The sequence below is a fragment of the Candida oxycetoniae genome (genome assembly GCF_023343755.2).
Source record: "Candida oxycetoniae strain CBS 10844 chromosome Unknown scaffold14, whole genome shotgun sequence".
Taxonomy (NCBI): Eukaryota; Fungi; Ascomycota; class Pichiomycetes; order Serinales; family Debaryomycetaceae; genus Lodderomyces; species Lodderomyces oxycetoniae.
The window spans coordinates 64,410-78,742 of NW_026055483.1; the positions used below are offsets into that span (position 1 = coordinate 64,410).

A 14,333-nucleotide genomic window follows, 5' to 3' on the forward strand; every position below is an offset into this window, starting at 1 on the left:
TTTTTAATTCAGTCCCGAACCAAACCAATTGAGTCGTAGTACGCGTTGATTTCCTCAATTTGTGCTTTTAACTCTTCGTATTTATCTTCTTTGTCTTTAAACGTTACTATCCCCCAACCCAATGTAGAAAGGGCATATGAACCAAATGTAACTAATAACCACCATGGAAGGTATGGTAATATCTCATCGTGGAATTTATCCGTAGATGGAATGACCCTGGTATATAAGGCAAAATATACTGCCGATAATGCGAAAAACTTCAATCCCGTGTCTGTTGCTCTTGTCATGATGAAATCTCTTGTTGCGTGACTGGAGGTTATTCTTTCTTATAGTCTGACTTGACCTATTCTTTTTTTACAGTCTGTTCTTTTGATATATTTTTTTTTGGTGTTGTTTCGCGGCTGGTACTTTGAGAGGAAGGTACTAAAAGTAAAAACAGAACCCGTAGTATACGCAGACATATATTGTGTATTAATCGGAATCATTTATATCATCTTGTTTGATAAAGGAAACTAGATGACTAATATTTTCCGAAGCATCTTTATTAATATTCTTTAATCTCGATAACACATCTTCTTCATCGATATCCATTGCCTCGGCATCATCCTCATCTAACTCCTCTCTTTCGTTCACTTCTTCTTCTTCTTCCTCTAATATTGACGCCTCTCCTACCAACTCATTCGCGTCCTCCTCCACCTCGTCATCCTCGTCATCCTCTTCTTCTTCTTCCTCTTCTTCCTCTTCTTCTTCCTCCTCCTCCTCCTCCTCCTCTTCTTCTTCTTCTTCTTCTTCTTCTTTGTCTTCTTCCCCATCTTCCTCACCTGGTTCTTTTTTAATTTCCTCACTATAAAATGGTTCTTCTTTAACCACATTTGCGTTCGACATTTTATAAATCTTATTTTGATCTATTGGCTCTTCATTGATCAATTGCTTTAATTTGTACCTGACTATTTTTCTTATTATATCCATTGTTCTTGCATTCAACCAACCATCCAGTGCATCGCATGTTTGTCTTAAAAAATCTTTACCCATATTTTTCATATGATTTTCAATTATCGAGGTGATATCTAAATCCAAAATATCACCCACTTGATATGTCACAGCAGTGGGTAGGTTGATACCATCAAACAAAAGATTCTGTGAAACTTGGATTTTCTTTATGGATTTATCCAATGTAGCAGGAACAACTTTATTAACATTGCTATTATTGATACTCGACGAATCTTTGACACCAGCAACTCGAAAATACTCACACTGATGCACCCAGTATTTCGAATCGCTTCTTGGATCGATTCCAAATTTAATATTACAAAATCTCCAAGGTCCACTTCTATAAACATAAGTAACGTATGGTAATGCCAAACGTAAGAATTTTTTCAACTCTAGTGGAACAACATCATATAATTGTTTTCGTATCCAAATTGGTTTTATTTCGTACATTTCTTCACACCATTCTATACATTTAATCAACTTTGAATTTGCATCATTTGGTGCTAACTTTGACTTGGAAATGATTTCTCGGTTTTTGACTAGATCTTCAGCGGGATGTGTTGGTGGTGTTGCCAAATGATCAATTATTTTCGTATGTAGTTTTACCGAGTTTTTCGTTGAAACTACCTTTACTTGTCCTTGTTTGTTTTTAACAAGTTGGGATATTCGATTTTTTTGATACTTGTAATCAAAGGGGAACCTAATTGGTGATAGAATAGGTGGTGGTGGTAAGTGATGGTCATTATTCAGAAAATATTCATCATCTATATCGAGGTATCCTTGAAAATTGTGATGGTTGTTGACATAATTTTGTACAGATGCAAAATTACTGCAATCACACATATTCTTTTTGAACTCTTGAACAAATGGGTTATTCTTGGTAATTACTTGAAAATCGCCCATCGCTCGAAACCTAAAAGTCTTGTCAATTATAGCAATCGGCTGAATCCGCGTTTTGGATGTTGAAGGGTCATCATCGTTTATTTTGATTAGTTCACGCAACGGTTGTGTACGATTCTCCTTGGAAATAATCTTTTTTGGTATTGAAACTTTCAAAAGTATTCGCTCATTGGTAGTAATCAGTGCCTGAACAGGGTGATGAAACGGATCTTTACGTAGTCTCAACTCCAATGGTTCGCCTTGGTTAATTGATTCAGAGATTTTCTTTTTACCTCCAATCGATTCAATGGCCTTATCGATGTTTTTAACGCATAGGGGAAACTCGACTGCTGTAACGTGTGGTATATCCATTGGATACAGCACAGCTTGTTTTGGCCCCATTATCAACCTGTTATCTGCAATCGGAACCCGTGTTCTACTGGCAATTGCTCCACTAAGTGGTATTTGAAGCAATATGTTGGTATCTTTAACGATGGGGTTTGTTTGTTTTTTTTTTATTTATTTTTCTTTCTGGAAAGCTTCTCGATTTGGATTTCAGTGCGGCTCATACTTGGAAAACATTCTGGTGGTTTTACAATGCGCTAGTGAGGAAGGTGGGAAGTTAACTAGGGATTATACTAGTGAGGGTAATGGGAAGTTAAGTAGGGCTTATACTTGGTTAAGGAGTATCTACACAATATACCTGAAAGAGAATTGCACGCGGTATAGTCCTTAGTATGGTTTTCATGTTGAAAAGCTCCTTCTTTTTATCATATCAGTTGGCTAAGAGGGTATACCAAGGTATTACATGCATCAAGCGCCCCTCAATAATATTGAGATATTTGATCTCTCTCTGTAACTAGTTTGAAAGACTCTAGAATACTAAATAGTTGTATCTACAACAATTATAAGATCTCCTTTTTCTTTTTTTTTCAAGGGGAAACAAAATCCTCGGTTAAAAACGGCAAGTCACGGCACACACACAAGCACACACACCAGTGAAAAATCATTTGTATACAAACAACTATGCTACCCTTTATACTCAAAGCTTCTCAATGGACAACAGTACAAGGACCTGCCCTTTATATATATAAGAGAAAACAAGTTATGGTAAGCTAGTCATGTTCAATGGACACAATGACATATCTGAATGTAGTATTTTTCTAATTAAATATGGTCCCAGACAAAACTACCAAATTAGAGTTAATAAGCTTTGGTGTTTGCTTGGTTCCACTCGCTTTATAGAAAAACCTGGAGAAGAAATTGTAAGGAGGAAAAAAAAAAAATACTTACATCTAAATATATATAATATCAAAAATACCCCAAGTCGTTGGGTAGAGAAGGGTACAACCTATGTGCGGTACCATCGGTATAAATTATAGCTGTATCATCGGCATAAATTATAGCTGTATCATCGGCATAAATTATAACCCAAAAAAAGGTTATGCACTTTAATTACTTCCTTTTCTCACTATATCACCATAGTCACGTGTTGCAGAGGTTGTGGTAGCAAATATTTCAACTTTCTTCTCTACCGTCACCCTTTTTCTTCCACTAATCCGTGGAAAAAAAAAAAAAGTAACCAATAAGATTCCAGTAACAACTCTATGATTGATTTTTTTCTTTTGAAACGAAACCTTTTTTTTCTCATCAATTTTCAAACTTGAAAGTTATACTTCTTTTTCTTCAATTTCCACAATTGAGTCTCAGTTTACAGTCATGTTATCCAGAATTGCAACCAGATCTTTCTCATCATCAGCTTCAAACGCTTACAAAGTTGCTGTTTTAGGTGCAGGTGGTGGTATTGGACAGCCATTATCATTATTGTTGAAATTGAACCACAAGGTTACCGATTTGGCCTTGTACGATATTAAAGGTGCCCCAGGTGTTGCAGCAGATGTTTCGCACGTGCCAACCAACTCCACTGTTAAGGGCTACAATCCCGATCAATTGAAGGAAGCTTTGACTGGTGCTGATGTTATTGTTATTCCCGCTGGTGTTCCAAGAAAACCAGGTATGACAAGAGACGATTTGTTCAACACTAACGCATCAATTGTTAGAGACTTGGCTAAAGCTGCTGCAGAATATGCACCAAAAGCTGCAATTGCTGTTATTGCTAATCCAGTTAACTCAACAGTGCCAATTGTTGCAGAAGTTTTCAGATCAAAAGGAGTTTACAATCCAAAGAAATTGTTTGGTGTCACTACTTTAGATGTCTTGAGAGCAGCTAGATTCGTTTCTGAGGTTGCTGGCACTAATCCAACTCAAGAACATGTTCCCGTTGTTGGAGGTCACTCTGGTATTACCATTGTTCCATTGTTATCACAAACTACTCACAAAGACTTACCAAAAGACACCAAAGACTCATTGACCCACAGAATCCAATTTGGAGGTGATGAAGTTGTTAAGGCTAAGGATGGTGCTGGATCAGCCACTTTATCAATGGCACAAGCAGGTGCCAGATTCACCGGTGCGGTATTAAACGGTTTAGATGGTGAAAAAGATATCATTGAATGTACATTTGTCGACTCACCATTGTTCAAAGATGAAGGTGTTGAATTCTTCAGTTCAAAAGTTACCTTGGGACCAGAAGGTGTTAAACAAGTTCATGGATTAGGTGAATTGAGTGACTATGAAGAAGATTTGGTTAAAACTGCAAAGGAAACTTTGATTAAGAACATCAAAAAGGGTACTGACTTTGTTGATCAAAATCCATAAATTCGTTAAAAAGAGTCTCTTTTTGCCCCAAGATTGTTAGTTAGCTTTTTTTTTTCATATATTCTTAGCTTAAATAATCGAAAGAAAATAAAGAAAAAACGAAAACGAAAACGAAAAAAAATCAATTAGTAAGGTAAAATTTTTGAATTTCTGATTCTCTAAAGCAAAATGCTATAAAGGTGAGAGGTGTATGTGCTTTTTTGTTATTTTATAGTTATTGATATCAATGTTTGCAGTTACATCTCTCCACATAGGAGCTAAAAACTGGTGCAAAATCAAATCAGAAAACATATTGACTAAGTAAAGCTGATAAATATATCTTTTTTAATCAAATCTTTACCAAAAAAAAAGAGAAAAAGAGAAAAAGAGAAAAAGAGAAAAAGAAATATGCAATACTGTAGTTCTTCTACTACAATAAGAGGTTTAAAATAATTTATAGGTTCAAGCAACCGAAGCCTTAATATTGCAGGTTGGTAGAATTGTTAAGATGTGTGTGTAAGTAAAGTATGCCCTTCTCAAGGTATGGAATAGAAATTTTTTTTTTTTCTTGTAATGTTAGTTAGTAACCAGTGTGTTGGCTTTCTCTTTCTATTGTTTAAGATTATCGGTTAACTGGCCATTTTAGTGGTGCATAAACAAATTTATTCCGCTTGGTTTAAATTTTTTTATACATTAATGAGTATGAGCTCTTGGTCATTTGGTATTGTATGGTATTTCTATATATAATAAACATAATAGGCCCAAATTTAATGAACTTTGAATGGAATGAGCTTAAATGTGATGGGCCTAAATGTGATGGGCCTAAATGTGATGGGCTTAAATGTGATGGGCTTAAATGTGATGGGCTCAGATATAATGGACTGAGATGGGCTGATTTTGATGATAATACAATGCAGGTAATATAAAAGAGCGATAATTTTGTTTCTACGCATTGCTTTATTAATTGCTTACATATTATAATGCTAGTTGATGAAAAAAAATTGCTGCACCCTAAACATTTTAATCTTGATGACTTAATTATTAAATAGGTCTAGGTGTGTGGTCGATTAAAGCATTACATACAGAAACTTTCTCTCCATCTCTCCCGCCAAAGGTAATTACACACGAGGTTGACTATCGAGCAATGCGAGATAGTGTTGTAACAAGCTACTGAGTATTGCTCAATAGTGTCATTACTGGTATCGCTACACGAGGTTGATACTACACACTACTCCACTAGCTCGCTTCGCTCCCTAGTGTCTGAAGTAAAATGCAATGTAGAAATATGTAAAATGAAATATATTTCTGTTTGTCTAAAAGTCTCGAGAGTAAAGTGAGTTAATCTAGGATAACTTGATTGGGGGAAGAGGGGGCTTAAACAGCATCTTAAACAATTCCTTCTGTACATATTTCCGTTTTCGAAATAAAATGACGCTAATCCTCCTCCTCCTCCTCTAATCTACCTCCTTTTTCCCTATTAAAATTGCATATAACATATATTATCCAGTTTTTTTTTTTTTTTTTTTCAACACAAGGGTTAGACAAGTTGATAGTTTATTTTTAACATAAACGGGTTTCCGATTTGATGGTATAGTATTAACGTCTCCTCCCTCTGCTCTTGCTTGTTGCCTGATATTATCCCCATTGTTATGGACTAGCCTCTCTCTACATTTTATGGATCAATCTCTCTACATTTTATGGATCAATCTCTCTACATTCTATGGATCAATCTCTCTACATTTTATGGACCAATCTCTCTACATTTTATGGACCAATCTCTCTACATTTTATGGACCAATCTCTCTACATTTTATGGACCAATCTCTCTACATTTTATGGACCAATCTCTCTACATTTTATGGACCAATCTCTCTACATTTTATCGACTAGACTCGTTTCACTCGTCTAGTCTCTCAAATGGGTATTGGGATTTAATTTGCTATTGTTTGTAAGTTACCCAGTTTCAGGCCTAGTTTGTTAAAATAGAATATATCTAGACAATTTTCTATTTAAAAGAAATTTCTAAATGGAGATAAATCTATAATGAAACAGTAATTTGGGTAGTATTTACCCCACGAAATTTTTTATTTTTCAATAATCCTCAACTGCAAGATACAATTTGCTCTGTTTTTCTTTTCTCTCTTATCTCATCTCCTTTAATAACCATTAACTCTAATCTCTACAGCACATTTAGAACTGCAACTGCAGTGAAGACAACTAAAAAAAGAAGCGACACGTCAGGAATTTAAATTGTTTAATTTTTCGCGTATTTAATTTTGTGTTTCATCTAACGCGTCTATTTTATTCGTGACTATCGGCTATGGACAACAAATAAGAAAAAAAAAAAAAAGGCATAATCGAAATTATCGGGTATACACTACTCTTGTAATACATATTGATATACTTCTCACTCATATACATCTACCCAAGTATGTACTTATTGTACATCTCACTCATATACATCTACCCAAGTATGTACTTATTGTGTGTATGTATTTGAGTGACATCACCTTTCCACAGATAATAAGTTTTTTTTTTAGTCTACTGTTGGATTAGCTAACTGGTAAAAATACTTTCCCGATATATAATAATTGTTTCAGCATTTTTTTTTTTTTTTTTTTCCAAAATTGCTTGTCCATCTAAGATTTTTTTTCTTTTCTTTTTAACACTGGATGTAACTATTTGTGTTGACTTTTTGGATGTGCAAAGCTATGGCGTAGAAGCTTTGGTGTAGAAGCTATGGCGTAGAAGCTTTGGCGTAGAGGTTTTGGTATGAGCTATGGTGCAAAGTTATAAGCCTTTGGCATTTTCAGAAGCAACAGGCATTTTCTTCACTTTCAATTCTATTTATAGACCCACTTTTCATGTACACAATATAATCTAAGACATTAATTGCGTCTCAATGATTCAATGATATTCTTTCAGTTTTGCGTCCCACAAAAACCTTATTTTTATACACCGGTAATAATCCAATCATTGATTGCATCACCTTGTTCTTTTGACATAGACGTGTGGTAGCGATAACCTCTTTCTCAATGTAACGATTGGTAGCCAAAATATTTTTCTGATCTAAGCGTTCTCTTGTCTTAACCTCTGCTAACAAGATTAACGCCAGTAGTGCATTAATCTACTAGTAACAAAAACTAGCCAACAGTTTTAGTATGGAAATTTTTTTTCTCTCTCTCTCTCTCTCTCTCTTTAACTTTAACACCCAAAAGATTGAGTTTGGTTTTTCTTTCTTTTATTGAAAACTCTGCAAGTTTTTGTAAAGTGGGTCCTGCTAATTATCATCGATTGCTGTTCATTAGAGAGACAATTTTGTGTCACGTGCCAGCTTACCTTTACCAATCATCTGTTGTTGACTTTTTCACCATTGGACCATTGGGAACCATTCACCTTTTTAACTTCAACTTTTCATTCGCTTGTTAACCCCAGAGTAAATATACACCCAAGATATTCGTAATTGACAAAACATCACGTTTCATGATCTTATAGGTTTTCCAAAAAAACATATCAAAAGCCCGTGTCATCTCATCACCTCCCCTCCCCCCTCCCCCCCCTTCACCACTGAAAAATCAAGTCTCCGATATCAAATTCCACCATCGTTGGTTCATCCTACTCCGATATCAAAATCCACCATCGTTGGTTCATCTTACTCCGATATCAAAATCCACCATCGTTGGTTCATCTTACTCCGATATCAAAATCCACCATCGTTGGTTCATCTTACTCCGATATCAAAATCCACCATCGTTGGTTCATCTTACTCCATAATAAAATTCCACCATCGTTGGTTCACATAGACTAATACTATTTTTCTGTCTTCTTTACAGATATGGAAAAATTCTTGTTAAGTTCACCAAACCAATTGGCTCAACCGTATATATATGATGAATCAACCAAGGCCCAGAATAATACTCCCAATGACAACAATATCAACAATATCAACAATTCGACGTGTGAACTGTACGACAACACCAATACCAACAACACCACCACCACCACTACTATTACTTCTACTACAAGTAACAAAAGCACTATTATCCAGCAACAATACCAACAGCAGCCGCCAATGCAATTATTGCACCAGCTACAATCTCAAGACCATATTGATCCCGCCACTTCTACAACACAAACTAGCCTATTAGCATCGTTGAGTTTCACAAGCCAAAATCTAAAACCTCAGCTACAGCAAGGCTTGACTTTCCAACAAGGACAATTCCTACAGCTGCAGCCGCAGCAGCTGCTGCAAGATGTTCACAGCATCCTGGGAGTAGCATCGGAGAATCTCAATGATCCATCATTGTTTGGTGGTGACGAGGTAGTACCGATTTCAACTAACCTACCAGACAACAAATGTTTTCTAACAGACGAGTCGGGACTAGGCATCAACATGATTGACTCAGGAAACACTAGCTTTAATCATTCAAGAAACGTTTCCTTGGATAACTCAATGCCCTTGTTTCATTTGCCTCATAATGGTAACAAGAATTATCACCATTTTCAGCATACCGACTCAATTACTTCGATCAGTCAAGATCCACCAATCGCTATGAACAACAGCATCCCCCAGTCAGTATCTTCAAACACAATCTATTCATTCGATTCTGTTCCTTCATTTGAATCGCCAATGCATCAACAACTACAACCATATAACAGCAGCAGTAATAGCAACAGCAACAGCAACAGCAATAACAACATCAACATCATGCATTCACAATCACTGCACTTTACTTCTACACCTCGTAGAGTAGGACGAACTAAATCTACCTCAATTTCCTCATACAACACACCAATGAGAAGTTGTCAGCCCTCGTTTTCACCATTAGATTTAGCAACAGCAGCAGCTGCTACATCTAATAAAATCACAAAGACACCGGCTAACAACAAGGCAATCAAAGGTCATACGAGAACAAGATCTAGAGTATCACTTGATGCGGCAGCTGCGGCATTAGCATCAAAGACAAATTCTATATCGTCATATAACTCTACATTGAATCCCTTTTACACACCGTCACAATTAACTACTTCATTCAACGATAACGATGAAGAAGAAGATGATGATGACGAGGACGACGAGGACGACGAGGATGTGCACGAGCACGAGCGTGAAAATACCTTCTCAGAGACATCTATGGTTACTCCGGGTCTATACAAACTAAAGCAATCTAGATCAACATTCTTCAGTCCATTTAGAAATAATGCATTTGATGAATTAGATCCCGACGAGAATGACGCTATGAAACAGTTGAAAAAGGCCAAATCGTATACTAATTTGATGAGAAGAAAAAGAAAAGAGCAACTTGGTCAGCCACAGCCATTGGACAGCCTCGGTGAAAATTCTCTAATGGCTGGAGCATTAGTTTCTCCTAAAAAGATGTCTGATCAATCATCACTATTGACACAGCCGTCACAGAAACAACAACAACATCATCATCATCAACATCAACAACAACATCAACATCAACATCTACATCAACAGCAGCTACACAGAATTGATTTGTTACTGCCAGAGTTTGATAAAACTCCAATGAATTACCCAGCTTTTGACAAAAATATCACCACCAACTTGAATCAATCGGTATCACCTTATAATCAGCATAGAAAGACATTTTCAAATACACATTTTTCAGGTGCTTCCATTAATTTGAATGCCTCGATTGCTTTAGATCCTTCAGAGGAAGACGATTTCAACTCAAATATAAACTCATCAACTACTACGAATACCACAACTACACCAAATTTGTTACCTCCCATGGCTACTTTTTCAAATGATAGCTTGAACTTTAGCGAGAAAGAAGATGAATCTTTTGAACTAAAGAACAGAATGGTAAAGAAAGAATTTACACTGTCTACTACATCGCATCGTCGAAAAAGTAAAGAGAAGTCACTGAAAGCACTGGTATCTTCTTTGAGTTCAAGTGGAGATAATAAAAGCATAGGTAGCTTAAACGAAAATAACGACGATGATACGGTTACAATTCCAATACCTGCAGACCTCCATGTAACACGACCAACGGTGCGTAACAATAGATCAGATAAAAATGACAAAACAGATCCCAAAAAGAAACACAAGTGTCCAATTTGCGAGTCGAGATTTCAAAGACCCGAACATGTAAAGAGACATCTTAAATCACATTCATCGGATAAGCCTTTCCATTGTGAGGAGGCTAATTGTGGGAAATGTTTCAATAGAAAAGACAATTTAAAGGCACATTTAAAGAAAATACATGGAACTATACCCAAAAAAGCTGCCAATGAGGAAGATTGAAGGTGAGTTGCTCCCCCATTTCTAATCTTTCTTTCCTTCCTTCCCCCTGTTTCTTTTGGACGACTTTGAACATTCTTTTTTTTTATAGCCAAACGATATGTTTCACGAATATTTTTGCATTTGAAAAAACAAAGAGAAAAAAATAAAATAAAATTAACTAAATCTTTATCAAAGTTGTATTTATTTATTTATTTATTTCATTCCTCTCTAACTACTTCATCAATGGCCCTACAGAAGTGGTCTATATTCCTCTCGTTTAACCCGGAAATGTTAACTCTTCCCATACTTGTGGAATAAACGTGTTTTTTAATTAACTTTGAATTTTGTTCACTTGTCAATCCAGAAAACCAAAACAAACCATTTTGTTCCACAACATTTGTCCAGTTTCCTGGAGTCTTTAATTCGGTTAATTTGTCCAAGACTCTTTTTCTCAAGTATTTCAATCTCAAAGTAGTCTCCTTAACTTCGCAACGCCATCTTTCTTCCAACTTTGCATTATTGAGTATAATAGCAGCCAACCGTGCACCAAATGCGGGTGCAAATGAACATTCCTTGCGGAATAATGCAACCAAGTTACTTTGCACTGCAGGCAAATACCCAGAATCTTGAAGCACAACATGGACACACCCAACACGCTCTGAGTAGAGTCCCATGTTCTTGGAAAATGATTGACATACGGCAAATTCAAAACCTTGGTTGAAAAAATAACGGATAGGCCATGCATCGGCATCCAAATCTCCAGATCCAAGTCCCTGATATGCTGTATCAAATATTGGAATAAGCCGTCTTTGTTTCATAATGTTGCTAATCTCTTGCCATTGAGCATGTGTGAAATCTGACCCTGTAGGATTATGACAACATGTTTGGAATAAGAAAACAGAATGAACGGGAACTGAGTTTAATGTGGCCAATATACTTTTAAAATCAACTGATTTCGTGGACTCGTCATAATACGAATAATAGTGTGTTTCCCCACCAATGTGTTTCACCATTGGTCCATAGTTTTGCCAAGTTGGAACACCAATGTAATACTCGGTCAAACCTATTGTCTTGTAGAAGAGCATCGCAATGTGCAATGATCCAGTCCCAGAAATTGCCTGAATTGAAGCAATGTTGCTCCCTCGTTCAGCAAGAATATCATCACCAAAGATCAAACGTTGTGCTCCAGAAACGAAATCGCCAATACCAGCCATGCTGGTATAGTTGTGGCCTGGATCATTCTCCGCCAAAATATGTTTTGCTTCGGCTATTGAACGGTACTCATAGCATTTACCTGATTTATCTTTCTGGACTCCTATACTTACATCTATTTTACCAGGATTTGGGTCTCTAGTGTACTCTTGCATAGTTTTAATTATTGGATCATCTTCTTCCTTGGTTAATTGGGAAAAAATGCTTTGAACCGTCATGTTGAAGAAACCCAGTAATAAAGGAAGAAAAAGGCAAAGATTTGTATTTGGGGAGGGGGGAAAAAAAACAAAAGAAGAAGGGTACTATGACTTAACAAAACGCAAACTTTGAAAAATTATGGACATGGACCCATATTGGTTTGTAATTGGTTTATTTGCATCAGTTCATTGGTGCGGCTCCCGGTATGACGTATTAATTGCTTCCTTAACAAATGGTGGGAGTTTCCTCGTTTTCTTTGAAAAAAAAAAAATTGTTCAATTGCCTTCGATTACCGATCGCCGTGGTGGAGTTAGTAATAAAGGGGTGGATCCCGAAGGTACACTGGGGGAAGGGAAAACCCCAAAGCAAGTGTCCAAGAAATATGTATATGTATACATATTGAATGTAATGCGTGTATGTGTGTATGTTGTGTATGTGTATGTTTTTCCACGATTGATTTCTATTGTTCGTTTAAATCTTTCTCCGATTGAATTGCTTTTTGCAAAATTTGCTCACATATCTTTATTAAAGAGGCTTTATCTGATCCGTTAATAACCTTTACAGTTGTTGCCGCAACGTATTTCAAATTGTTTTCAAATATTTTTTGATTCCATGATTGTGTATCTGTCTGTTGTAGTTCGGTATATAGTAAAGAAAGAATCTTCTCCAAAGGTTCTAGGTACACTTTATTCAAATCGGAAAATGATAGTGATATTTTTTTGTGTATCAATTGATCGTTAAATATAGCTATTGTTTTAAGTTGTTCCAAAATGTCAAAACTATTAAGTTTCTCGATGCAATTGCTTATCAATCTGTTGAATAATTTATCGTTGATATTGTTAGAACTAGCTTTTTGTAATAAAAAGTAATTAGTATACGTGAGGGAAGGACTATTAGCATCATGATGATAGACTAGCTGCTCTATTAGTGACTCAGGCAAGTTTCCCTCGGAAAATTTGATCAATTTTCCTACAAACTTGTAACAAAGAGAGGCAATCTCTTTATAGTATGTAGCATTGTCCATGGTCAACTTTATTAATGAACTTACTTCAGCAGAATATGTTTCTAGAATTTTTTTTGAAATCGTTTCATCTAGCAAATTGACCCACACGTGAATCGCTTGCAATTGCACGATATCCGTTACCTTGAATTTGGTAAAGAAGGTTTCAAGTAACTCATCCACATCGATCCTTTTGGCTACTTCCAATCGCGATGCATCATCGTGAATGGTATTTCCTATACAGATGCAACATGCAGCAAAGCCATAAGGATTTTTCGTGTTTAATTGTTCAAGAGAGAGATCCTCAACATTATTAGTAAAAACGTTACTAGTAGCAACCATCAACTTCTTCAAAAGACGGCTCTCTTTTTCTTCTCCAAGAAGTTTGAGTGAAGCATTGAATGTTGTTAGGCTCGGTTGGGAAAATTCTAAAAGATCAACTAATTTCTCCTTATCTTCAGTGTCAGCATGTTTCTCGTATAAATCCTCAAAGTTGTCACTAACGTAGCTTACAAACTTTTGATCCATTGTGTCTAAATTGTTTCTATTCGTGGTTACAAAATAATATGCAAGGTCCATCTCGGTAAACTTTTGAAACTCATGGTAAACAATTCTACCCAAATTTTGCAAGTGCAAAAACCGCATGTACCTATCTTGATTATCCGTCTCATAAATAAACTGTCCTAGTAAAGTTGTTATTGCCAGAGGGTACTCTTCATCTAAGTCGTATAGTTTATTAACAAGTTCCCAAAATTCAACAACATCGTCAGATAAAGAGTCGGTTAGGTAATCGCGATTTGCGTCATTGGCAGCCAATAGATTAATCGTTGTTTTAAAGACTTGTACTACTAACAGAGAAGAAGACTTGACTTGATCCTGACTAGCTTTAATCTCAGCCTTGAGTATCTTGTTAAAGCCTAGAATTAGAAAAAACAAGTTTGATTTGATGAGATTCGAAGATCTCACTTCATCGTTTCTCAAAAGTTTAGTTAGTTGAGCCAATAATTGCTCTGAAAACCCGGTTGTCTTTAGAGACTGTATAACTTCTCCCACTGGCATTATCACCTACACAAAGTGTTCCGTCAATGATGGCTAGTAGCTAGTAGT

The 14,333-nt window shown here is 36.1% G+C and overlaps 6 protein-coding genes across 6 annotated transcripts; 2 read left to right on the top strand and 4 right to left on the bottom strand. All coding sequences in view use genetic code 12, as the record gives it.

Moving 5' to 3' along the window:
* Positions 1-8: 8 nt before the first annotated feature.
* Positions 9-287, bottom strand: DPM3 (Dpm3p; the record flags this gene model as incomplete). Its single annotated transcript, XM_049325853.1, has 1 exon — positions 9-287. One exon carries the CDS (start codon positions 285-287, stop codon positions 9-11), a length of 279 nt encoding a protein of 92 aa, XP_049178489.1.
* A 184-nt stretch (positions 288-471) lies between these two features.
* Positions 472-2,241, bottom strand: KGF56_004417 (transcription factor TFIIIC subunit; the record flags this gene model as incomplete). The annotated part of the gene is made up of 1 exon (XM_049325854.1): positions 472-2,241. One exon carries the CDS (start codon positions 2,239-2,241, stop codon positions 472-474), a length of 1,770 nt encoding a protein of 589 aa, XP_049178490.1.
* Positions 2,242-3,588: 1,347 nt separating this feature from the next.
* Positions 3,589-4,587, top strand: MDH1-1 (malate dehydrogenase; the record flags this gene model as incomplete). Its single annotated transcript, XM_049325855.1, has 1 exon — positions 3,589-4,587. The coding sequence occupies one exon, from the start codon at positions 3,589-3,591 to the stop codon at positions 4,585-4,587; it is 999 nt and encodes a 332-aa protein (XP_049178491.1).
* A 3,814-nt stretch (positions 4,588-8,401) lies between these two features.
* CAS5 (Cas5p) lies at positions 8,402-10,837 on the top strand (the record flags this gene model as incomplete). The annotated part of the gene is made up of 1 exon (XM_049325856.1): positions 8,402-10,837. One exon carries the CDS (start codon positions 8,402-8,404, stop codon positions 10,835-10,837), a length of 2,436 nt encoding a protein of 811 aa, XP_049178492.1.
* Positions 10,838-11,034: 197 nt separating this feature from the next.
* AAT22 (Aat22p) lies at positions 11,035-12,246 on the bottom strand (the record flags this gene model as incomplete). Its single annotated transcript, XM_049325857.1, has 1 exon — positions 11,035-12,246. The coding sequence occupies one exon, from the start codon at positions 12,244-12,246 to the stop codon at positions 11,035-11,037; it is 1,212 nt and encodes a 403-aa protein (XP_049178493.1).
* A 440-nt stretch (positions 12,247-12,686) lies between these two features.
* On the bottom strand, positions 12,687-14,285 carry KGF56_004421 (uncharacterized protein; the record flags this gene model as incomplete). Its single annotated transcript, XM_049325858.1, has 1 exon — positions 12,687-14,285. The coding sequence occupies one exon, from the start codon at positions 14,283-14,285 to the stop codon at positions 12,687-12,689; it is 1,599 nt and encodes a 532-aa protein (XP_049178494.1).
* Between the last annotated feature and the right edge of the window lie 48 nt (positions 14,286-14,333).